Source organism: Acartia tonsa, chromosome 10, assembly GCF_053477335.1.
Source record: "Acartia tonsa isolate MP-2025a chromosome 10, ASM5347733v1, whole genome shotgun sequence".
Taxonomy (NCBI): domain Eukaryota; kingdom Metazoa; phylum Arthropoda; class Copepoda; order Calanoida; family Acartiidae; genus Acartia; species Acartia tonsa.
This window is the reverse complement of record NC_137269.1, coordinates 7,828,296-7,853,780: the sequence shown is the minus strand read 5'-3', so window position 1 is coordinate 7,853,780 and position 25,485 is coordinate 7,828,296. Positions and strand designations below refer to the sequence as shown.

At 34.0% G+C, this 25,485-nt stretch overlaps 1 protein-coding gene and 2 long non-coding RNA genes across 5 annotated transcripts; 1 reads left to right on the top strand and 2 right to left on the bottom strand.

Moving 5' to 3' along the window:
- Positions 1 to 633: 633 nt before the first annotated feature.
- LOC145329309 (uncharacterized) lies at positions 634 to 3,485 on the bottom strand. Its single transcript, XR_013882861.1, has 3 exons — positions 3,360 to 3,485; positions 2,179 to 2,236; positions 634 to 1,415 (listed from the first exon to the last, which is right to left on the bottom strand). It is a non-coding gene; the product is annotated as an uncharacterized LOC145329309 (long non-coding RNA).
- Positions 3,486 to 4,047: 562 nt separating this feature from the next.
- On the bottom strand, positions 4,048 to 22,834 carry LOC145329308 (uncharacterized). The gene is made up of 3 exons (XR_013882860.1): positions 22,745 to 22,834; positions 22,395 to 22,467; positions 4,048 to 4,140 (listed from the first exon to the last, which is right to left on the bottom strand). It is a non-coding gene; the product is annotated as an uncharacterized LOC145329308 (long non-coding RNA).
- Positions 6,136 to 20,962, top strand: LOC145329306 (histidine--tRNA ligase, mitochondrial-like). Of its 3 annotated transcripts, XR_013882859.1 has the most exons (10): positions 6,136 to 6,258; positions 6,632 to 6,716; positions 7,377 to 7,557; positions 7,818 to 7,939; positions 8,419 to 8,538; positions 8,815 to 8,908; positions 11,377 to 11,486; positions 12,118 to 12,209; positions 19,841 to 19,920; positions 20,747 to 20,962. XR_013882859.1 is itself a non-coding variant. In XM_080173367.1 (9 exons), the coding sequence occupies exons 5-9, from the start codon at positions 8,522 to 8,524 to the stop codon at positions 20,749 to 20,751; spliced, it is 306 nt and encodes a 101-aa protein (XP_080029493.1). In that variant the 5' UTR covers positions 6,136 to 6,258; positions 6,632 to 6,716; positions 7,377 to 7,557; positions 7,818 to 7,939; positions 8,419 to 8,521; the 3' UTR covers positions 20,752 to 20,958. The 3 variants fall into 3 exon arrangements, 2 of the variants coding, with proteins under 2 accessions (XP_080029493.1, XP_080029494.1); XM_080173367.1 differs by lacking the exon at positions 12,118 to 12,209 and having other exon boundaries at positions 20,747 to 20,958; XM_080173368.1 differs by lacking the exons at positions 12,118 to 12,209; positions 19,841 to 19,920 and having other exon boundaries at positions 20,747 to 20,958.
- Positions 22,835 to 25,485: the final 2,651 nt, after the last annotated feature.

Here is a 25,485-nt window from a genome sequence, read left to right as displayed (position 1 = left end):
AACTAACCACCACCCTTCCAAGATAAATCACAAAAAATCTAAAGTTGAAATCGATAGGACAATTATAAAATGCCTAAATTAACGAAAAAAGCTATCCGTTACGCACGGACGGATGTAAGGGCGTTCGGACAGACCGACCCTAATTATAGAAAAGCTTCGCTTTTAAAAATTAAATATATTATGTATTTGAATCACAAAATTTATTAAACAATGTAACTAACACATTTCAAAATAATAAGTATTCAGGTTGCAATCGTATTATATGTAATTTTCTACGAAGACTAATAAAAAAATCATAAATCTATAATCTATTATCTAATACTAGTTTTTGGCCCGGGCTTTGGCCCCACGGGTCTAACAAAACAGGAAATAATCTTGTAATTTCTTATTTTACAATCTACGAAAAGTTGTCTATAATATGATGCAACAAATAACAATTAAACTATTTAGATTCTAAAGTTATGTTTTGAGTTTATTATCAAGTATTTTTAAAAATTTAATTAAGCATAGAATAAAAACAAATTTATATATAATAGTTATTTCTCGCATTGTATTATAGACATAGTTTTTTGAATGGATATAAACCGGTTCTTATCCACCGGATTCAAATGAATATGATAAAATGCTTTATATATTTGGAAAACCTGTTCTGGTAAATTTATGCTTCAAATATTTAAAAATGATGATTTCAACAAATTATGCCACATAAACCGGTTTTTCTAAAGGCCTTAATTTCAAAGATTTATGGATTTAAGGTTGTGCAAAAAATGCGCATATTTTGAAAATTCAAATTGCGCGGCTTGTGTTAATAGTAAAAAACTTTTATGCATAACTTTTTAATCGTCATAAACTTTAGTTTTTGGAAATATAAGTACCATTTGTTGAAAAATGTAAGAATCATAACGTTTTTCTACTACGAACACAAGCCGCGCAATTTAAATTTAAAAATATGCACATTTTGGCACTACCTTTAAATCCACAAATCTTCTAAAATAAGACCTTTAGAGAAAAAAAAACATTTTTAAGGCATAATTTGTATAAATAACTGTTATATAATTTTCTTTTTTTCTATGCATTATTGAGTTTTTAAAAATAAATGTGGATCTATCTAGTGTTTACTTTTTTTTGTCCGTAGTTTGTCAGTTATGCTTTAAAAGACATAAACCTTATTATTTATAGATTTTGAGATATTCTTCGAGTATTTGCATGTTACCTCTGATCTACATCTGATAAAAAACTCACTTTATTTGTTTGTCAATAAATTTGTGCTTTGCTACTTGTGGATGTTGTCATACTTGTTTTTAGCTAGATGTTAGGGATGGTAATGAGGGACTGGTAGAATTTTCCATGGATCTGATATTCAGGGTCACATTGTATTTCTTCTCTGGATCAAGTTGACCCACTGGTAGCTGCACCTATAATATAATAATATTCAGGGTCATATTGTATTTCTTCTCTGGATCAAGTTGACCCACTGGTAGCTGTACCTACAATATAATAATATTCAGGGTCATATTGTATTTCTTCTCTGGATCAAGTTGACCCACTGGTAGCTGCACCTACAATATAATAATAACATTCAGGGTCATATTGTATTTCTTCTCTGGATCAAGTTGACCCACTGGTAGCTGCACCTACAATATAATAATAATATTCAGGGTCATATTGTATTTCTTCTCTGGATCAAGTTGACCCACTGGTAGCTGCACCTACAATATAATAATTATATTCAGGGTCACATTGTATTTCTTCTCTGGATCAAGTTGACCCACTGGTAGTTGCACCTACAATATAATAATTATATTCAGGGTCATATTGTATTTCTTTTCTGAATCTAGTTGACCCACTGGTAGCTGCACCTACAATATAATAATAATATTCAGGGTCATATTGTATTTCTTCTCTGGATCAAGTTGACCCACTGGTAGCTGTACCTATAATATAATAATATACAGGGTCATATTGTATTTCTTCTCTGGATCAAGTTGACCCACTGGTAGCTGTACCTATAATATAATAATATTCAGGGTCATATTGTATTTCTTCTCTGGATCAAGTTGACCCACTGGTAGCTGCACCTATAATATAATAATATTCAGGGTCACATTGTATTTCTTCTTTAAATCTAGTTGACCCACTGGTAGCTGTAATACTTGAGAAATAAAGAAAATGCTTAACCTGTTGTCGTCTTCCACCATTAGAAATTTCAAGCATTAGAGGTGACATGTCAGGCCTACTAAATAAATAATAATAATAAGTATTGTTATAATATACTTAATCTAATGGATTTTATACATGTGGATATTTTGGGGAAATTTGTCGTCAATGAATTAGGGGTTGCTACTTTAGTCCTCATTTATTGGTCAGCACGTTTCTCCAGAAAACTGCAGATGTGTAAAAGGGGTGGATGGAAGGTATCGTCATATTAGCCAGCTGGAAACACCATTTTATTAGAGTAGGCGAAAATCTGGTACAATATCCAATTAATTATTAAATCTATTCTTGCCCTATAGTTGATCCCTATTGGTCTGTCTGATATAAAACGTTTATTAATTTGTAATAGCACAAATCTCACAATACCTTTTTAGTAGCGAAGCAACTCTATAATTTGAAATGTCCTTCTGTCCGTATGTCCGTCTGAAACGTTTTTGAGGAAACGTGATTTTCTCGGCTTCTTTCAGGACAGACGCCTGAAGTTTTAGGGATTAAATAATAAGATATATAAGTTTTCCGGAATTTTAAAGTTAGAGGGGGATTTGAAATCTGCATCAAATTTTGAGGATTTTTTTTATAAAATTCGTGTTTTCTATAATTCTTTATCTAAAAGCGGAAATGCAATTTAAGTTAATTAATTTTGGCATCTGTGATTGGTGGATTTAAAAAATCTGCGCTCTGATTGGATGGCGTACATCATTCAACCAATTAGAGCGCAGGTAGTTTAAAATCCACCTTTCCTATTGGTCAAAATTAATTAACTTAAAATGCTAGATCGATTCCTATTCAAGATAGAAGTCTAAAATCTTTAGGGATTAAATAAATTCAAATTCTGCACACTTCTATAAAGTTTCAGAGAGATATGCTTATTGGTTAATTGGGATGCTAAATCGATTCCTAGTTTTTTAAGTGTTCAAGGTTTTTTTTCAACTCCTAGTCCAGATAGACAGCTATAACTCACTTTTTCCGTTGATTGTTCTTCGCTACTTATGGATGTTGTCATTCTTTGTTTCTTATTTATATGGTGCTTTTTCAGTCATCTTTATCTAACAAAAAATGGGAGAAAAACGGGGCTCGACAGCCGCACACGTGATTTTTATAGCTAAAATACAGCTGCCGAGCCATGGAGAGAAAAAAAAACTTACTTTATCACAGTTTTTCTTTTTTTATCATGTTGAATTCTAACAGACTTGGTATTTCTTGCCTTGGTAATTCTTTGCTGATATTCTGATGAACTATACCCAGCTCTGAGCAAATAAGCGTCAAAGATTCACATGATTCTTACATAAAAAAGTAATATGATCTGTATCTGCCTGTATGTACTAAATGATGTGGTTGACCACTGAAACCGATATGGTTCTCTTTTACATAGCTTCTCATATAGCTTCATAAGTACTGGGAAGGTTTTTAACTATTTTGAAGAAAAAAATTATATTATTATTCATATGCGCATATCTCATAAGAATCCTTATAATAAAGTAACAGTACATGTGTTTGTCTGTTAGTTTGTATATCGCTAACCGCTGAACCGATCAGATTCTCCTTAACAGGATAGCTTTTTATAGGTCCCGGGAAGGTTTATAATTATTTTAGGGTAGGGTACTACCCCCCTCCAAAGAGAATTCATGAAAATATCGAATTTTATTTTTATATATGTAAAGACTTGAATGCAAAATAGATATGTATCGTAGAGACGTATTATTTCTCATAAAAACCAAACATTTAAAGTGTCACTAAAGGCCTCTTAGGGGCGTAGCAGTTAGTGTATAATCTAGTGAATAATATAAAAGCTTCGCTACTAAAAATGACTAAGCATCATGTGAACACCCTTGCCTAGAGTCAAGAGAAGTTGTATTTGTCAATCTCTGCCTCTTGTAGTATCCAGAGTCCCCCGTTGTCCGGGTCCTCTCACTGTACAAGCTTAAACTAAAATTATACATTATGAAATGTTTAGAAACATCTAGCGGTGCTTTTAGGAACTATATACTATTGAACTTGAAATATTACACAAATGAATATAGGGATCATGGAAAGAAAACGAAGTTGCCGGTTTCATCCCCAGGTTCTACGAAGTACCAGAAAATTTCACCCTTTTTACCGGAAAAGTGGTAAAGCTGGTCAATCTGGTAAATCTTACCGGTTTCGTCGTAAATTTTACCAGCAAAAATGTTAGCCAAGAAATTAGTAAAATCTTACCATTTTTTTTGTAAAATTTGACGAAACAAAAAACCCCGTTTTTTGTGTTTTAAATTAATGTAAGCTCTTCAAAATCAATTGTAGTACTTTAAAATAATGATTTCTATACAATGAAGCCTAAATTTCAAAGTTTTTTTTTTTTTGGAATTTTACCACATTTGGAAGTTTTACCAAAAATATGGTCAATTTTACAACTTTATTTTTCAGGTTAAGTCTGAATTTTCGGACTTAGACAAAAAACGCAATTTGGTCAATTTTTACCAAAAAGTTGGTCAAATTTTACAAGGTAATTTTTGAGGCTAAGTCCAGATTTTCGGACTTTGACAAAAAAAATCAACTTGGTAAAATTTGACCAACTTTTTGGTAAAAATTGACAAGGTAATTTTTGAGGCTAAGTACAGATTTTTGGACTTTGACAAAAAAAATCAACTTGGTAAAATTTGACCAACTTTTTGGTAAAAATTGACAAGGTAATTTTTGAGGCTAAGTACAGATTTTCGGACTTTGGCAAAAAAACCCAACTTGGTTAATTTTTACCAAAAATCGGGTCAATTTTTACTTTTTATTGAATTTTTTCGCATAAAAAAAGCTAACTTTTTTTTTTAAAACCTTGAAAATTATTTCATCATTTCTTTTAAAACATCCTCCCGCATCGTCAAAAATATATCAAATTTAATATTTACTTATTAGAGCTAGCTTCATGACGAATTAAAATTAAAAGAAAAAAAATCCAGGTGTGTGTGTGCAGATGTGCCGTGTGCATTTGAATTTATCAATTTTTCATCTTTAATATAAATATAAGCTTTCGTATATTCCCCTGAATGTTTCTAAAAGAAAGACAGAGATTTCGAATTATAGAGTAATTTCGCTACAAAACTTATATTTTTAAGTTTTGAAATTTATGGCACCTCTGTGCGCGCATGCGCACTATTGATAAGCTTATGATTATTTGAATATAGAGTGCCAAAAATAATTATTAGTTTTGATTCAATTTAATCAAATATTTTGAATCAAGAAGTAAATTACTACTCAATTTTCTCTAAATATTTAAATTTATAGAATTTACAATTTGTTTGGAAGATTTTTTTAAGCAAGATGTTTAAAAATGTGGCAAAATTGTGGAACAACAATGTTTCATGATTTCTATATTTATGTTGTCTCTGCCAACCGGAAATACCATTGAGATGGGTTTTTAAAAGATGAATGCCACATTTTTTCGGCGTTTTTTAGACATTGATTGATTGAACGTTGACGATAGAATTTCAAACAGAGTATATAACTTAAAAATACTGAATTTTAAATTATTTTTTTAGCAATTTTTCTAATGTCTAACACAGCTCTAAAAAGATGCATTATTTAATATGCAGCAAAAATGGATTGAAGATAATCTTTTTTTTTTCTATGAAGGCCGTACCATCAAAAGCGAAATAATTAAATAAATCATTGTATACTCTTTTAGATTTCGCGAATGTCGCGCTTGTTATTCATAGCGTAAAAAATGTCGAAAAAACGCGGCATTATCTTTTAAGAACCCGGCCGGAAATACATGCATATATATGGTTAACAACTATATATATTTAAATATTTTTTTTAATATTGAATGCACTATATTTTTTTTATATTCTATCGAATATATTTTATATGTCATTACAAAACTATATTACATTCAATATTAACATTAAAAAAAAATAACATCAATTTAAACTTTTGTAACCCTCTACTTCTGTAGTTGGTTAGAGGCTTCAGTTCTATTTAAACCACACTTGAGCTATCAGGTAAGTGGGGATATTATCCTTGGGGGCGACGGATCGTAATGACGTATTGATTTTATTACAGCATGCCCAAAAGGTAAAAGTTGCTAAATGTAATAAAGAGTAATCCAGTAGATAGGAACCGGTTCTCATCAATACGAAAAAACTATGTCTAGCATCGAATTATATCCAGCTTTCTACGAATATAAAAAAGTACAAAGATTAAAAAGTACATAAGATTAAAACTAGTTTAAATTGTTTTAACCTTATAATTGTACATTCTATATCCGCGGAAAGTTGTTTATAATACGATGCAAGAAATAACTATTAAAGTATTCTTTTTTTCTTATGTTCTTTTTCTTTCTTTTGAAAATTACCTAGCAATATGTCTAATTATAATCTAAAGAAGTTGTAATTTTAAAAATAATTAAATTGCGGGTTTTCTTTACTCAACTATTTAATTTATTTAGAAGAGAGAATCTATGGGTGTGACACATTCAACATCTGCACTACAAAATAAGAATAAGTCAGCTGTAAACGAATCTCAACCAAAAGGTACCTAATCCTTTTTATTTTTATACAGTGTGTTTTGTTATGAGAACTTTTTTGAAAGCAATTTTACCCTACTAAGGTATAGTTATCAGAATTTAATGATTAATGGCATATTTTCTTTGTTTTTAATATAATTAAAGTTTTGAGCTTTTATTTTACTGTACTTTTTAAATAAAAACTTAAATATTTTTTGATGTTCCTTTAATGGTATTAAGAATATTAAAAAACCGAAAAAAATAAGCTATTAATCATTAAATTCTGATAACTATACCTAAGTGGGGTAAAATTGCTTTCAAAAAAGTTCTTATAAAAAAACACACAGTAAAAGTAATGGAATGTTTGTTTGTTTTTCTTCTGTCAGTCTAAAAAGGTAAAAGTGCCCAAAACCAACCCATGACTTATATTAAATAGCATAAAACCATCCAAGGACCTACGTGAAGCTCCCTTAACATGTAGATTACTTTCTTTAATAATTAAGTAGTACCTACTTATCCAAAAATCGAAATATTTCATAAATGGAGGAACATACTGAAAAATATCTTAATACTATAATAGCAAACTAAATTGGCGGCAAAAAAATCCCCTGTTACAATCCACAAAATCTATATCCATTCCAACTCATCCATTTTTTTTCGCTTATTGCTAAAAATGTTGACTTTGTAGAAAAGCTTGCTGGAGCCACAGGCAACAGGAGCTGCAGATCTGCAGGCAGGGAAGCAGCGAATCAACAGTGAGCCGCTGGCTGTAGCAGCGGCTGCTGACATTTTACCGGCTAAACGAGCCCGGGCTCCAAGCGCTAAAATGAAGGAAGCGGATGGGGATGGACTTTGGAAAAAAATTGCAGGTAATGCAAGAAATGATTACCTAAATCAGCAGATTTATCTAACGAGATAATACAATGGGCAATAAATTCAAAAAAAATTCCCCAAACTTGTTCAGCCAACGAATGAGAAAACGTTTTTTTAACTAACAAAAAAATGTAGGTATATATTCCTTGAAAAACACAACCTTGGCGGTTCTGAGGTTAACAAAATAGACAGACAGACTTCATTATACTTTGTATTATAGATGTAATTTTTAAATATTTAAATCTGTAAATTTTAGGATCTGAAGAGTCTAACAGAGCAAACAATGTGAAGACAATGAAAGCCACCAGGAGAAGTGCACCAGCACCCGGCACTTCTGCAACTATTATGCCGAAAAATCCAACTGTATCTACATCTTAGGTCAGTATTTGGAACTTCTACTGTAATTACGTCAACTGTAATTACAGCTAAAAACGATGAAAACTTAAAAAGTAACTATTAAGTTGATCCTACTTCTAAGTTCTAAGCATTGATTTAATCTATTAATGAATTATTATTACTTACCATTTGACTGACATCTACTTTCTTGGGTAGGTTTCTAGGCCATTTTGACAGGGATGTTTGTTAAATAATATGAATGATTACATTGCCGGATATCCGGCCCAACCCTATTTTATATTTTAATTGGTTTCTATTTCTTCGTAGTGTGCTATTATATTTTGACTAGCGACTTCGCCCCTGGCCTTTAGGGGCTTTGCCCCAGGAGGTTTCATCAACCTAATTTTTCGTATTTTAGATTTTAAAAGAAAAAGAAAGAAAATTTTTTTTGAGGTTTTTCATATTATTATACGCGTAAAGCTGTCTATAATACGTTGCGATATAAAACTATTCTTTTATAGGATTGGTGAATATGTGCAGAAGGCTGGTGGTCTACCCCTTATTGATGAGTTACTCCAGGGTGATCTTGCAAAGAGTAAAATTGCTAAGCAAGGCCTTGAAGATATGAAATTGTTGCTAAAGTAAGTTTTTTTTCTTTTTCTAGAAGGTAAATTTTGTTCATTAACATTCAACAGTCGTTAGCTTAAACTCTGGGTACTTTCATTATATTATTAGTAGGTTGTCTTAATTATCGTCTTACTGTCTTAAGATATTTTTTTTTATAAAAGAAAACTAAAAAGTATGGGCTATTTCATGGCTTTTTATCAAAATAAGACTTAAAATCCAGTTTTCCAAAGTGCTTGATTTTGGAAATATTAGGTACCTAATGGATATAAAAATATTTGAATTTTGTTAAGGTATTGTGAGCTGTACAACTGCAGTGAGAATGTATCTTTTGATCTGAGTTTGGCCAGAGGTCTGGACTATTATACTGGGGTTATTTATGAAGCGGTTAGTACATTCTCCTATTATACGTTCTTAGATGGTTATTAAGCCTTTGTTTGTCCTTTATTTGTTACAATTAGGGTTGGCAATCCGTCCAATTTTTTTGGACTGGGTTCAGATTCTTACAAAAATCTGTACAAAAATGAAACTGAATAATCCGTGGATTCCGGATTCTTGATTTTTTTGACGGGTTCCGGATTCTAGCAATATTTAAAAAGGCATTTTTAAAATAAAGGGGGGGGGGTAATGCAACCATCTCGTAATCAATGTATAAATCAAATGGCACTTAGAATTCGAATTTTGATCTAAAATTTTGCATGAGTAATCCTTGGTAGGTCTATTTTCCCTAAATCGAACAAAAAGTTGGAAAAGTAGCAGCTGGCGGCTCAGCCGTTTAGCCATTTTTTGACTATTTACAACGGAAATCCATCACGAAACCTATCTTTACATAATACTCTTTACCCGCTCCAAAACGTTTTCAAACGGTTCTAGCCGGTAGTTGCTGGTACTAAAAATCTAAAAAAATGCGTTTTTGTATCATTTCACATGATTAAAGCAAAAATATGTTTCAAAAAGTTGATTCCTACGTAATTTATGTTAGATTTGCCCTAAAAATAGCCAAAAAACGGCTAAAAAGATTTTTTGGATAGGCCTCCAGGTTCCGGAGCTCCAGGCCTCCAGGTGGTCTCTGTACAGGTAAAAATTAAAAATAAGATTTTTTTTTTAATAGTTAGGGTAAAGCAGGGCGATCTCGGTTTTGAGGTGAAGTCGGTATTTTTTTGACCACCTTCATTAAATGACATTTTTCTCCATGTTCTAATCGACTGACAGAAAAAAACATAAAATCAAATTTGTTCCTTATTAAATTGCCTACGAAAAGTATAAAATGAAATTTTTGTGAGATGAATTTTTTGGGTACTTATTGGGTCTTAAAGTCGGACGACAAAAAAAATTTTTTTCGATTTTTTTGCTTCGGTCAGAAAAACGGTAAGTTGGACAAAAACTGGTAAGAGCTAGAGCTTAGACGTCTTCAGGGGACTTATTAAGAATCTAATAGGCTATCCATTTCCGTTTAAAACTTTAAAAAAGCTTGTATAGTTTTTTCTTAAATCGACTAAAAGTGAAGCGGGGCGAATTCGGTTTTTTCACTTTTTATACTAACTTTTTCAATTTTATATAAAAAAGTGAAATTTTCGAGAAAAAAGTCAAATTTCTCTTTTTTTCAACTTGATTTTTTTAGGAAATTTTGCTAATAGAACTAATTTTTTTTTGGGCAAATCTATTCAAAATTGCCTGAATTTTAAGGATCAGGCCTTTAAAGTCATAAAAAGTTATTTTTTCTAGTAGTATTTTTATGTTTTTTATTAAAAAAATTTTCGAAAAAAAAAGTCAAATTTCGCGTACTTCGGAAAAATTATTTTTTTTGGTAGAAAAAATTGACCTATCTTAATAAAATTCTTTGTGCATACTCTTTATTACATTTAGCAACTTTTACCTTTTGGGCATGCTGTAATAAAATCAATACGTCATCGATTTTTCGAAGCTTGAAAATGCCCTACCGACTTCGCCTCAAGGCGGGGCGAAGTCGGTGCCGTTTTAGAGATCAATTTTGACAAACTTCCCAAAGTCCTAGGTTTACGTCCTTTTAGGACCTGATCGACTTTTCCGAGATCTTTCTACTGGTATTGGTCCCATTTTAAAAAAATAATTTTTACGATTTGCAGGTTCAAAAAACCGAAAAAAACACCGAGTTCGCCCCACTTTACCCTAGAGGTTAACTTATAAAACAAAATATGCTTCATTTTGATTGTTATTCACATATCTGAAGAAAAAGCATACATATTTTGTCTCATAAGCTGACATCTAACTCTTTAAAAAAAATATTTTTTTTATTTTTACCTGTAGAGAGACCACCTGGAGGCCTGGAGCTCCGGAACCTGGAGGCCTATCCAAAAAATCTTAAATCTGGGGGAAATTCATCATATAAGAATGATTTTATCCCTAATAACCTATCCTCTCAGTCCAAAGATAAAGCCTATACACCAGATTTACGCAAATGTGTCAGAACTCCCCCCCCCCCCTTAACAATCCGAATCCGCTGTTAAAATTCCAGATTAGGATTAGAATTGCCAACCTTAGTTTCAATGTTAAAGTTTTAAGTTTCCGCTTACTGACTAAATTACTCCTTCTGCATTTCACTTTTACCCAAGAAAACATTGTTTACCTATATGATTGGATTTTAGCTAGTCGACATTTGACACATAATGACTTTGAATATCTGTATATTTTTTATTTAATACCAGCCTGTCATTAACGAGCCTTTTTTTATACCAACCTGTCATTAACAAGTCTTTTTTTATAAATACGTTTTTTATGAGCCAGGCTACTCTATAATTCGCTGTTCTTATGTTTTGTCCTTTTTCTTCCTCTGTCTGCTAAAATATTATATTACAATATATTTCTCCTTTTTTCAGGTTTTGTGTGGAGATTCCGTGGATGATAAGGGAGAACCAATCACAGTTGGATCCGTGGCAGGAGGTGGCCGGTATGACGGTCTCGTTGGCATGTTCGATCCAAAACACAGGTATATAGTCTTTGCAAAGGTAACAGGGATTTGTATTCTGCACAATATTTATTCGCCATTGTCTGTGCAGCAGTAATATCTTGGCGGAAAGACCTTTTTGTTCCTTCAATAGGTATGTAAGGGGGGTTTTAATGCAACCATCTCGTAATCTGTGATTAAATGGCACTTAGAATTCGAATTTCGATCTGAACTTTGCCCCAAGAGGTGATAAAGTAGGTAAATTCCCTGAAGAGTAGAATCTGATCGGTTCAGTGGTTACCGAGATCTTAAGGGACGGACGGACGGACGGACGGACAGACAGACAGACAGACGGACGGACAGACAGACAGACATCGTTCTACTTTGTATTATAGATTAGATATTTAGTAGGGAGGGATGGGACATTGGGCTGTAAATTACACTAGCCCCCAAAGTTTTTTTGAGGTGGTAGGTATTTTTTTGGTGGGGGGTTATTTTACATTTTTCTTTAAATATCTTAAAAAGAAAATAGCTTAAAGCCATCAAAGGACCAGTAGGTATATTCCCTGAAGAGTAGAGCCCAATCGGTTCAGTGGTTACTGAGATCTTATGCTTCAGACAGACATCGTTCTACTTTGTATCACAGATGTTAAATAAAACTGTGTAACTTCAGGACGTCCTGGAAGACTGGAAAAGCCCAGAGTTTCGAGCCCATCAGCTGACCAAACTTAACAAGGTTCTGAATGAGGGAAAGTGGGGAATTAGGTAGGTTCAAAATAATAGTTATATATTGCATCATATCATAAACAGCTTTCCGCGGAAATAAAATGTACAATAATAAGATTAAAACCAGTTTATTTTAGCCATGAGTTGCCTAATGCACTGCAATGGCTAACATTTTAATATTATAATTGTACATTTTTATATTCGTCTAAAACTAGATATAATTCAATACGCTACAGGTTTTTTTTCAGTATGGCTCGGAACCGGTTCTAATCCAGTGGATATTATATATAGTAATCGGTTTCGAAGCCATACTGGAATAGTTATTTCTCGTATCGTATTATAAACGGCTTTCCGCGGATATAGAATGTACAATTATAAGATTAAAACTAGTTTTTTTTAGCCCCGTGGTGCCGAAGGCACCGGCTAAAAAAACTAGTTTTAATCTTGTGATTGTACATTTCTATATTCGTAGAAAACTGGATATAATACGATGCTAGACATAGATTTTTCGTATGGATGAGAACCGGTTCCTATCCACCGGATTCGAATGAATACAAGAAAAGATTTTATCATAAATGTACCTAAAGTGTTTGTGTTCGTCCATTTCTGCAAATCTTCAACACTGTAACATGAGATGCCTAATGCACTGGCTAACAAAACTGGTTTTAATATTATAATTGTACATTTTTATATTCGTCTAAAACTAGATATAATTCAATACGCTACAGGTTTTTTTTTCAGTATGGCTCGGAACCGGTTCTAATCCAGTGGATATTATATATAGTAATCGGTTTCGAAGCCATACTGGAAAAGATTTTATCATAAAATATACCTTAAGTGTTTGTGTTCGTCCATTTCTGCAAATCTTCAACACTAACAGTGTAAATTATTCAGGGTTCGGAAGCCGCGCTATCAGCCGCGCGGCTGCGGCTGCGGCTGAATCCTAATTTGCGGCTGCGGCTGCGGCTGCGGCTGCTTAAAGTTATGGAAGTGGCTGAGGCTGAGAGTGGCTGAGGCTTAGTGCGGCTGAGAGTGGCTGCGGCTGAATGCGGCTGAGGCTTAATAAGAATTGGGGTGGCTGAGGCTTACAGTGGCTGAATTGGAATTTTGTGGCTGAGGCTTCGAGCGGCTGAGGCTTACAGTGGCTGAGGGTGGCTGAGGCTTACAGTGGCTGAAGGATTTGTGGCTGAGGCTGCGGCTTACTGAAAGCCGCGCGGCTCATAGCGGCTGCGGCTTACAGTGGCTGATTGGAAAATTAAGCCGCGCGGCTGAGTGAGGCTGAGGCTGAGAGTGGCTGATAACATAATTAAGCCTCGCGGCTGATTCTGAGGCTGCGGCTTACTGAAAGCCGTGCGGCTGAGGCTGTGGCTGAATTAAATTCAGCCGCGCAGCTGAATGCGGCTGCGGCTGAATACAATATTAAGCCTTGCGGCTGATCTTATGGCTGATTATAAAATAAGCTTTGCAGCTGAGGCTTCGGCTAAATTGGATTTTTCAAATGCATTCTAGGACATTTTTTGGAGAGTTGAGGGTGGTTAGGGGTTGTGAGAATAAGAGTGGAGGGAAGAGGGGGGAGGACAGCAGGATTTTTTCAAATGTTTGATTCAAAATTAGTACCCAAATTTTATACTGGTACCCAAAGTTTTATACTGGTACCCAAAGTTTATTCTGGTACCCAAAGTTTTATTCTAGTACCCAAAGTTTTATACTGGTACCCAAAATTATATACAAGTACTCAAATTTTATTCTGCTACCCAAAGTTTTATTCTAGTACCCAAAGTTTTATACTGTTACTCAATGTTTTATACTGGTACCCAAAGTTTTAGTCTGGTACCCAAAGTTTTATAATGGTACCCAAAGTTTTAGACTAGAACCCAAAGTTTTATACTGGTACCCAAATTTTACTGGTAACCAAAGTTTTATACTGGTACACAAAGTTTTATACTGGTACCCAAAGTTTTATACTGGTACCCAAAATTTTATACTGGTACCCAAAGTTTTATTCTGGTACCCAAAGTTTTATACTGGTACCCAAAGTTTTATACTGGTACCCAAAATTTTATACTGGTACCCAAAGTTTTATACTGGTACCCAAAGTTTTATACTAGTACCCAAAATTATATACTAGTACTCAAATTTTATTCTGGTATCCAAAGTTTTATTCTAGTACCCAAAGTTTTATACTAGTACTCAAAGTTTTATACTGGTACCCAAAGTTTTTATACAGGTACCCAAAGTTTTAGACTAGTACTCAAATTTTATTCTGGTACCCAAAGTTTTATACTTGTACCAAAAGTTTTATACTAGAACCCAAAGTTTTATACTGGTACCCAAAGTTTTATACTGGTACCCAAAGTTTTAAACTGGTACCCAAAGTTTTATACTGGTACTAAAAATTTATACTGGTACCCAAAGTTTTTTACTGGTGCCCAAAGTTTTATACTAGAACCAAAAGTTTTATACTGGTACCCAAAGTTTTATACTGGTACCCAAAGTTTTAAACTGGTACCAAAAGTTTTATACTGGTACTAAAAATTTATACTGGTACCCAAAGTTTTTTACTGGTACCCAAAGTTTTATACAGGTACCCAAATTTTATACTGGTACCCAAAGTTTTATACTGGTACCCAAAGTTTTATACAGTTACCCAAATTTTATACTGGTACCCAAATTTTATACTGGTACCCAAAGTTTTATACTGGTACCCAAAGTTTTATACTGGTACCCAAAGTTTTATACTGGTACCCAAAATTTTATACTAATACCTAAAATTTTGTTTTAATATTGGTACCCAAAGTTTTATACTGGTACCTTAAGTTATATACAAGTACCCAAAGTTTGATACTGGTACCCAAATTTTATATTGGTACCCAAAGTTTTATACTGGTACCCAAAGTTTTATACTGGTACCCAAAATTTTATACTAATAGCCAAAAATTTATTCTGGTACCCAAAGTTTTATACTGGTACCCAAAGTTTTATACTAATAGACAAAAATTTATTCTGATACCCAAAGTTTTATACTGGTACCCAAAGTTTTATACAAGTTTTTTAGCAGTAGGAATTTATTTCAACATCTTTAGTTATGATGCAGTACAAAGCCTATCAACTCCCAGACGACGAGCCGATGCGCTACATGTTGAGCCACGGTCGAGGGTTTCTATGACATTAACTCGAGGTCCAACAACCCTGGATAATTAAGGGGAATTATATCTTTCCTTTGCGCCTGTTCATGTTGCACACCTAGCACCTAGGAACCATTTAATGTCTTCAGTTATAACGCAGTGTCTGCGCGAGATTCGAACCTATTACATCCCTGATGACAAGCAGATGCGCTACTTGTTGAACCTTGGGGAACCAATTCTTTCCTTTTCTGTATTAGTTCAAGTGACATCTATCCAGCAACCAACTTTTTTTTATTGAACTACCTACCTGAAAGTTTTATGGTAATGAGTTACGCCTGTTTATGAGCCAAGGAAATCCTCCTACTTCAACTTTACATGTTGCACACCTGCCATAGCAGCAGTAGGAACCATTTAATGTCTTCAGTTATAACGCAGTGTCTGCGCGAGATTCGAACCTATTACCTCCATGATGACAAGCAGATGCGCTTCTTGTTGAACCTTGGATAATTAAGGGGAACCAATTCTTTCCAATTTAAGTGACATCTATCCAGCAACCAACTACCTGCCAGAAAGTCCTATGGTAATGAGTTACGCCTTTTTTGCGCTACTTGTTGAACCTTGGGGAACCAATTCTATCCTTTTCTGTATTAGTTTAAGTGACATCTATCCAGCAACCAACTTTTTTTTATTGAACTACCTGCCTGAAAGTTTTATGGTAATGAGTTACGCCTGTTTATGAGCCAAGGAAATCCTCATACTCTAACTTTACATGTTGCATACCTGGCATAGCTGCAGTAGGAACCATTTAACGTCTTCAGTTTTCACGCAGTGTCTGGCCAAGATTCGAACCTATTACCTCCATGATGACAAGCAGATGCGCTACATGTTGAGCCATGGTACGCAGGTTAAATTTGTTTTAAAAATAATCGTCTTTAAAATGCTTATCATATGTACACTTGCAATAAATGTATTTGTCATAAAAACTTACCTCTTATGAAAAATGTTTTTTTTACAAAAGTGCTTTTTATTACAATTATTCATGGGTATAATTTTTATGACTAACTTTTTATGTCACATAATCTTAATGACAATGTAATTATGAAGTTATTACAAAAAATACTAAACAATAGGTACTGGAAAAAGAAGAACTGAATTAAAATAATTTTTTGGGGGGTAGGGTGATTTTTATTGGGTGGGGAGGGCCGGGGCGAGTAAATCCCATTTTTAATTTTGGGGTGATGTTTAATTTTTTTTCTAAGGCAATTTTTTTCTGGTAATGTGATGGTACCCTCCCCCAAAATAGTTGTAAACCTTCCCAGTACCTATAAGAAACTACCCTGAATAGGAGCACCATATCGGTTTAGTAGTTAGCGAGATCCTGTAGTACAAACATATAGACAGACAAACAAACAGACATCATAATACTTAATGATCTAAAAATAAGACAAATTTTCATTTTGAAATATTGGAGCTCTGATAGCTTTTTGGTACGGTAACAGCTTTGAACCATCTATCATCCGGGTTCGAATCCCAGAAGAAAAAAAAATTTGGGGGGATGAAGGGTGACTTTTATTATTTTTTTATGGGAAAATAGGGGGGAGTTTAGTTGAGCACCCACCAGTTTTAATTTCAGTTTTTTAAAAAATTCAAAAACTTGGAAAAGGCAATTTAAAAAGTTTTCATTAGTTCAGTAGTTATCGAATTCTTAATCTACAGACAAAATAACTCTCCATACTTTATACAAGGTTTTAGAAATAATCATATGTAATTCTTGGTGGAATTGAACAGAAAACCTTTCTTACACATTATGGTGCACTAAACCTTAGAACATAGGTGTAAAGCAATTTTATATTAAAATTTAGTTAATAATATTACAAATAAAGTAAGTTTACCTAGAACAAATCTCCTCTAATCTTTTTTTACACATTATATCCACCCTCCTTTTAAATTTTTTTTTCAACTTGAGAGGAAAATAACTAAATATAAATGAGAGGAAACAAAAATTATTGTCCATTGTCCCAATGTCCATAGCAGAATAAAAACTTTAATCACATTAAATTCTTGGTGGAATTGAACCAAGAACCTTTCCAACACACGACTGCCACACTTACCCCTAGACCAAAGGTGACAGAAATTTTGAAGAAAAATTTAGGTCTAAATATCACAATTTAATAAATTATTGGGTGCTAAATTTCATAGGTATAACTCTTATGTACATACTTTTAAAACCTGTTTTAATATGTAATGAGTTAATGGTTAAAGGATACTAGTGGCTGCGCCCCTAAAACCTCTAGGAATACTTAAGGGAAGCAAAAATAATTTATTTTGAGGGTCATCTTTTTTTGGGAGGGAAAAGATACATTTCCCCCAAAAAATTATAAACTTTCCCTGGATCAATAAGAAGCTTCACATTACCACTTTATATAATAGAATATGTGGATATATTAAAAAAAAGAAGATTTGTTAATAAAATTATGGACCTCATTTATTGGCCAGTTCATTTATATATCCCATAAGAGGGGAGAGATGGATTAAAGGGGGTGTATGGGGGTTATTGTTATTTTAGCCAGCTGAGATTATTTCTTTATCAGAGTACATGAAAATATGGACAACATCAAAGTAATAATATATCGATTCATGTATTGCTTATAAATTCAGAAATTGTATAACATAATGAAGCTTAATTATATAGAACAAGTATTGCGTACCTAAACGGAAAAATAATAGAGAAGCTACTATATAACTTGAGTATCACAAAAATTGTTTGGATCCTGTGAGGTTTGAACTCACGGTCCCTAGTTTACAAGACGAGTGCTCTACCATTGAGCTAAATAGGCCACTTGTACAAGAAAAAAAATTTAAGATAATACAAATTCATAGTGAATATTAAGTAAATTCTGAAAAATTTGTATCTTTTAAAAACAATAAAATTAGGCAAACGTCAGTAGGGCAGTTACCCTATAAATAGTATTCAATAATATTCATAAGTATCAACGTTCAAAAACGTATTGCTCCTGGTGAAATTCGAACTTATAACCCCGGCATAACAGTGTAGAAGAACCGTGCGCTAACTGATTGCCCCACTGGAGCTCTTACATTACAGGTTCAAACTTTTTGTAGTTGTTCGAGATGGTAGTTTCTATGTTGTAATTTTAAAAAAAAACTTAAGATAAAATTTTATAAAAGAATATAAAAAAATTTAAAAGTATAACATTTAAAAAAATTATTTTTTGGCGATGGAAATGTCTGACCCCCACCCCAAAATTAGCTCAAAACCATCCAATGTCAATATATATATAACTAGCGGATACGCCCCTAGAGGCCTCTAGGGGGCACTTGAGGAAGAGAGAGAGTCAAATTTAATAACCCAATTTCTTATTTTAAATTTTTAAAGAAAAGTAAAAAAAAATTTTTTTTGGGGGGGGGAATTTTTTTTTTAGGGGGGGGGGCCTCCCCCCTCATTTTTAATTTTAGTTTAAAAAATTTTAAAAAAAATTTCTTTTTTTGAGGGGGGGGGATTTTAAATTTTTTTGGGGGGTTGGGGGTGTCCCACCCCCAAAAAAATAGTTATAAACCTTCCCAGGACCTATGAGAAGCTACCCTGTTAAGGAGAACCTGATCGGTTCAGCGGTTAGAGAGATCCTTCGGTACAGACACACAGATACACAGACACACAGACATCCTGTTACTTTAGTAAAAGGATTCCTGAGAAGGACAACATTGTCAGTTCAGTGGTTGCTGAGATCTTAAGCTTCAGACAGACAAAATTAAATGAAAATTAAGCCCCGCGGCTGAATTGACGGCTGAGGCTTGTACTAATTTAGCACCTGCGGCTGCGGCTGGGGCTTACAATATCTCAGCCGCGCGGCTGTGTCAAAGCTGCGGCTGAATTAAAAAAATTAAGCTGCGGCTGAGGCTGCGGCTTACAAATATCAAGCCGCGCGGCTGCGGCTGCGGCATAATCATAACTTTGCAGCTGCGGCTTTCTTGAAGCCGCGCGGCTGAGTGCGGCTGCGGCTTCAAATTATTAACAGCCGCGCGGCTGAGTGTGGCTGAGGCTTCCCCAACTATAAGCCGCGCGGCTGATTGCGGCTGAGGCTTAGAGGGGTGTTGGCTGAATGAGGCTTAGTGCGGCTGAGGCTTAATGTGGCTGAATTGGAGTTTTGTGGCTGAGGCTTACAGTGGCTGAGGCTTACAGTGGCTGAATGCGGCTGAGGCTTACAGTGGCTTATGTTTTCTTTAAGCCGCGCGGCTGCGACTAAGGCTGAGGCTTATTGGGTGGCTGAGGAAGCCGCGCGGCTGATTTTGAGGCTTCTCGTAAGCCGCGCGGCTGATGGTGGCTGAGGCTGAGGCTGCGGCTGCGGCTTCCGAACCCTGAAATTATTGCAATAGTACAAACTGCAAAACCTTTAAAAAATACTGTATAGGTACACATTTACAAAAGTCGTTTTGCAAATATATACGCTTTATGAATTATTAACCCTTGACATATTTAACCATTTATATCTTATAACTATATATTAATAACTATTTTGTCTGTCGTAGAAGTGGAGATAACATGGAGAAAGAGGTGTTTAAAACAGCTGCCAGCAAAGATGCTTACATGCAGGGCATAGCTAATCTAGGTAAATCAATTTGAAATTATAGTGAAAAATGCGCCTTTAGAGGCCTCTAGAGGCACTATAATGAAGTATATCGACCCTCCGCTTTACTTAAGTTTTAAATTGAAAAAAATAAAGATTTTTTGGTGTGTGTGTGGGGGGGGGGGGGCGTAGCTACTCTTTGTTTTATTAAAATCTAAGGATCTTAAGGAATAAGACAATGGACGATAAATTGTTGTTAATATCCAATGATGATAAGCATTATCACCCTGATAGTTTGACAGACAATTTTCCATTAAAATAAAAAATTCTAAAATTAAAACCAGTTTTGTTAACCCAAAATATATATCTGAAGGCGACTGTGATCCTATTGTATTTAACTAGCGGCTTCGCCCCTAGCCTCTAGGGGCTTTGCCCCAAGAGGTGATAAAGTAGGTAAATTCCCTGAAGAGTAGAATCTGATCGGTTCAGTGGTTACCGAGATCTTAAGGGACGGACGGACAGACAGACAGACAGACGGACGGACAGACAGACATCGTTCTACTTTGTATTATAGATTAGATATTTAGTAGGGAGGGATGGGACATTGGGCTGTAAATTACACTAGCCCCCAAAGTTTTAAAATAACATTTTCTTATTCTTTGGCCTAACAACCTTGGGTACTTTTATTGATTTTTTATTGGTTGGTTCATTAAGTTGAGTGTCCTAACATTTCAATCACTTATTGTAATCTACAGAAGGGGTAACGATGTGTATCATCATTAGAGATGAACATCAATTTATCAGCCATTGTCTTATCCCTTTATATCCCTGTAATTATCTAATTAACTAATGAGCAATTTTATTCCAGGTTGAATATCAGTTCTACGAGGGAATGGGGCCGGTGCCCAGCAAATCCAGGAGGTTGCGCAACAGTTCGGCCAGAGCAGTAGAATCAAGAACACTTGTGTGTTTGGCGGCGCACCCAAGGGTCCTCAGCTGCGCGACATTGAGAACGGCTGCTGATTATTAGAATTATTATTATATGTTCAAGTTAAATAAATATAAAAATACAACAAAAAATTTTATAATTTTTTCTATTTTTAAAAGCGAAGTTTCTCTATAATTAGGGTCGGTCGTTTTTTACCACTTTCTCACGATTTTTACCACCCGATTTTACCGCAATTTTCAGTCAAATTTTACCAGATTTCCGGTAAATTTTACCAATTTAGGACGAAAATATTACCAGGTGTTGACCAGATTTACCACTTTTTCGGTAAAATCTTACAGAAATTTGCGGTAAGATTTTACCAAAAAAGTGGTAAAATTGGTCAAAATCTGGTATAAATTTGCGTCCTAAAATGGTAATATTTTACCGGAAATCTGGTAAAATTTGACCGAAAATTGTGGTAAAACAGGTGGTAAAAACCGTGAGAAAGTACCAGAAAAAATGTTTTTACCACTTTTTGGTAAAATTTACCAAGGTTTTTACCACTTTTTATAACGTAAAGTCTGGTAAAATTTTACCGTAAAAGTGGTAAAAACTAGGTTTTTTTCTGGTATTATTTAAATCCTGGGTCGTATTTTTACGGTAGATTTTGAAGGGTTATTTTAGGTTAGGTTAGGTTAAGTAAATGTTAATGATTGCCCCGCAGGGTTAGAAAATATGCCCCGAAGGGCTAGAGCCCCCCGCAGGGGCTAGAAATAGGAGAAAGGCTACTGTGAAAAAACGACGAAACCGGAAACTTCGTTTTCTTTCAATGATCCGAATATAGAATACGTTTCTTGCCTGCCCTGATGAAATGTTTCTCCTAGCTGGCAAATATAATGATAGCCACTCCTTTTTCCCCTCTTATGACCTTACCCCATCCCCTTCTTTGGCCATAGAAAAACATATTGACCACTATCTGAATATTTTAATAGCAACCTAAATTGACGACAAAAAATTCCCCGTCACAATATCCACGTATTCTATATCCATCATTACACCAATATTGTGGTGTCACTTCAATTCCGCATTCTATTATATTGTTTAAATATACTAAAAAAAATTATTAAAAATGATAAAAATAAAGTATAAAGGCATGGATGGCAACATCCATAAAAGCAAAGCTCTGAAACTGTATGACAGACGAACATTAACCCTTGTAGAGTGTCAGAACTGAATATGCAAAATAGAAATATATCAGTTTGACAAAATTGTACGTAGATTTGTTGCAAAACTTCTTAAATACATAATACTGTTTAAGAACATACTGATATTTTTAGGACGTGATTATACAGATACTTTGCTTATAATAGTGTACCTTATTGTAAAGGAATCAGTACTCCAAAAAAACAATTATATTACAACACATAAAACATTTGTTGTTAAAAATTTGTTACAGGATTCACCTTGCAAAGTTTGAAATCGATAGGACAATTATAACATTCCTTAATAAACGAAAAGAGCTAACCGGTACGGATGGACGGACCGACCCTATTAATAGAAAAGCTTCGCTTTTAAAAAATCTAATTACCCATCTAAACTTGTTGAAATCCATTCTGCCGAATCTTTGCTTTTCTTACAAAATGCCTCTTGCTTTCTGAATGCTATAAAAACAAACATTTTGAAAAAAATATTTTAATATAAATGAAAATCTGGATCATGGAAAGAAAACGAATTAGCGGGTTTCGTCGTATTTTCACAGTAGCTTTTGATAGGTTATTCTAGGTTAGGTAAGGTTAGGTAAATGTAAATGAATGCTCCGCAGTGGCTTGAAATAGGAGAAAAGCTACTGTGAAAATACAACGAAACGCGCTACCTCGTTTTCTTACCATGATCCAAAAATCTTCTTGCTTAAAAAGCAGTAAGAAATGTTGTTTTTGCCTATATTGCATCTGTACAGCTGATCTTGAATGTATTTTTCAATGTTGGCGAACAAGAACAAACCAGCATAAGGTGGCGTGCCAACATACTAAAAAATAATCATGTTATTTTAGTTTTTTTTTCTCATGGCTCTGCAGCCGCGTTTCAGCCGCCTGTGGGTCAGCTGGAAGTCTGAACCTGAAAAAAGGGATAAGGGATTTATAAGTCCACGAAACTCTTAATAGTTATTTCTCGTATCGTATTATAAACGGCTTTCCGCGGAAATAGAATGTACAATTATAAGATTAAAACTAGTTTTTTTAGCCCCGAGGTGCCGGAGGCACCGGCTAAAAAACTGGTTTTAATCTTATGATTGTACATTTCTATATTCGTAGAAAACTGGATATAATACGATGCTAGACATAGTTTTTTCGTATTCATGAGAACCGGTTCCTATCCACCGGATTCAAATGAATACGAGAAAAGGGTTCATAAAATAAAATTTCACAATTGACAGTTTTAAACTTTTAACCCACCTAACGTACACCTTACCATTAGCCAATTATGACTGGCCAAAACTACAGTAAAATAGTTCCTGCTTCTGACGTACTGATTTTCAAGTCCTAATTATAGAAAATCCAATAATGAAATAGAATAAAACCATCCCAATATGAAGCTTCACTAAAAAGAGAACCCAAACAGTTCAGTAGTCATAGAGACCATTAAATTACTTGCCTTGGAAACTTCGCAATTGAATTCTTCAACAAATCTTTTGGCCACTATTCTACAATTTTCTTTGGATGTACTCACTTTCAAATGTTCCAATCTTAGCAGATATGTCTAAAATATATAAATATCCGGCTGAATTTGAGTTGCCGATTGAATTTGTAAAATGTCTAATACAGCTCTAAAAAGATGCATTAATTAATATGCAGCAAAAATGGATTGAAGATAATTTGTTTTTCTTCTATGAAGGCCGTACGAACAAAAGCGAATTATACAAATGGCTAAAATAATTATTTTAAAATTTTGAATTCTTAAGTTGTATACTCTGAGATGGGTTCTTAAAAGATAATGCCGCGTTTTTTCAACATTTTTTACGCTATGAATAACAAGCGCAGCATTCGCGAAATCTAAACAGAGTATACAACTTAGGAATTCAAAATTTTTAAATTATTATTTTACCCATTTGTATAATGTCTAATATAGCTCTAAAAAGATATATTAATTAATATGCAGCAAGAATGGATTTAAGATAATTTGTTTTTCTTTTATAAAGGCTGTACCAACAAAAACAAAATAATTAAATAAATAGTTATATACTCTGTTTAGATTTCGCGAATGCTGCGCTTGTTATTCATAGCGTAAAAAATGTTTAAAAACGCGGCATTCATCTTTCAAAAACCCATCTCAGTATAACGATATCGTCTTCGTTCAATCAATCAATGTCTAAAAAATGTCGGAAAAACGCGGCATTTTTTTTAGAACCCATCTCTGTTTAAACTGGGATCTAAGTGGATAAGATATTGGCCGACAAATTGATGTACATTCCAAATGATGATAAACTAAATTGTAACTTTTGTAGGTATTATCAGTGGTTGAAATGTTTGGACACTCAACTGAATAGATTTAGAGACTAACTTTAATCTCAACTTAACGAACAAATCTATCAAAATTCAATAAAAGTCCCCAAAGTTGTTAAGCAAATGAATAAGATATCGTTATTATAAGACTTTGGGGACTAGTGTAATAAATTCATAAATTTAATATCCACGGAAAGCTGTCTATAATACGATGTGATACATAACTGTGTACTAACCTGTAAAACATCCACTATCTTGTGTTTTCTTCGCAATTTTTGTTCGTTGTACAGGTTGAGAGTTTTCAACTTGGTATTCAGACTAAAACTTTTGTTCATCATTTTTCTTGGGGAAGGTTGGCTGGAGGGGCTTTTTTCCCTAACCGGTAAGATTTTCAAAGATCCTAGGGTGTTGAAAGCGTTTTTTTTTATAAATGAATATATGCAATACGTAGATATTGTGACGGAGAATTTTTTGCATCAATTTAGGTTGCTAATATAGTCCTAATATATTGTTTTAAATTGCCAGGGGGGGGGGGAATGAGTTAAAGCCAAACAGAGGGGGAAGAGAATGAGGGCTACAATTATTTTAGCCAGCTGTAATGCATGAATGAAATATTTGTTATAAAATTATCCTATTATATAAAGTAGTAAGGTTTTTTCGTCTGTAGCGAAGGACTTATCTAACCGTAGACCCAATCTGGTTCTCCTTTACAATGTAGCTTCTCATAGGTCTTGGGGAGGTTTATAACCATTTTGGGGAGGCTCCCCCCCCACACCAAAGTTTCTCCAAAGTGAATTGGCAAACAGAAGAAATATTAATTTCTAAAAAAAAACACTTTTCCTTGAAAAATATATACATTTGAAGCCGACTTTTGTGTTGTAGATGGTGTCAGAGAGCATGGGGTTAATAATCTAGAACTAAAACGAATAGATGTAAAGAGTATATGTTAAAATCAAGAATAGTGTATTAAAGAAAAAAAATATCACGAAACCTTATTCGCGTATTTTTATATTTTTTTGTAGAGTGACTGAAAGACAAACATTAATTCAGGAAATCTTCACAAACAAAATTCAGACGTCTACCTTGAATAACAGATGAGAAATTCACATTTCCCATATAGCGTTACGGACGGACGGACAGACAAAGTTATTTATAAAGTAGCATCGAAGCTTAAAAAGT

Bases quoted from the DNA above. Each gene is read 5' to 3' on its own strand.
- LOC145329306 (XM_080173367.1), top strand. The intron at 8,909-11,376 runs GTTAGTACATTC...TCCTTTTTTCAG, and splicing joins CTGGGGTTATTTATGAAGCG to GTTTTGTGTGGAGATTCCGT. The intron at 11,487-19,840 runs GTATATAGTCTT...TGTCTGTCGTAG, and splicing joins ATGTTCGATCCAAAACACAG to AAGTGGAGATAACATGGAGA.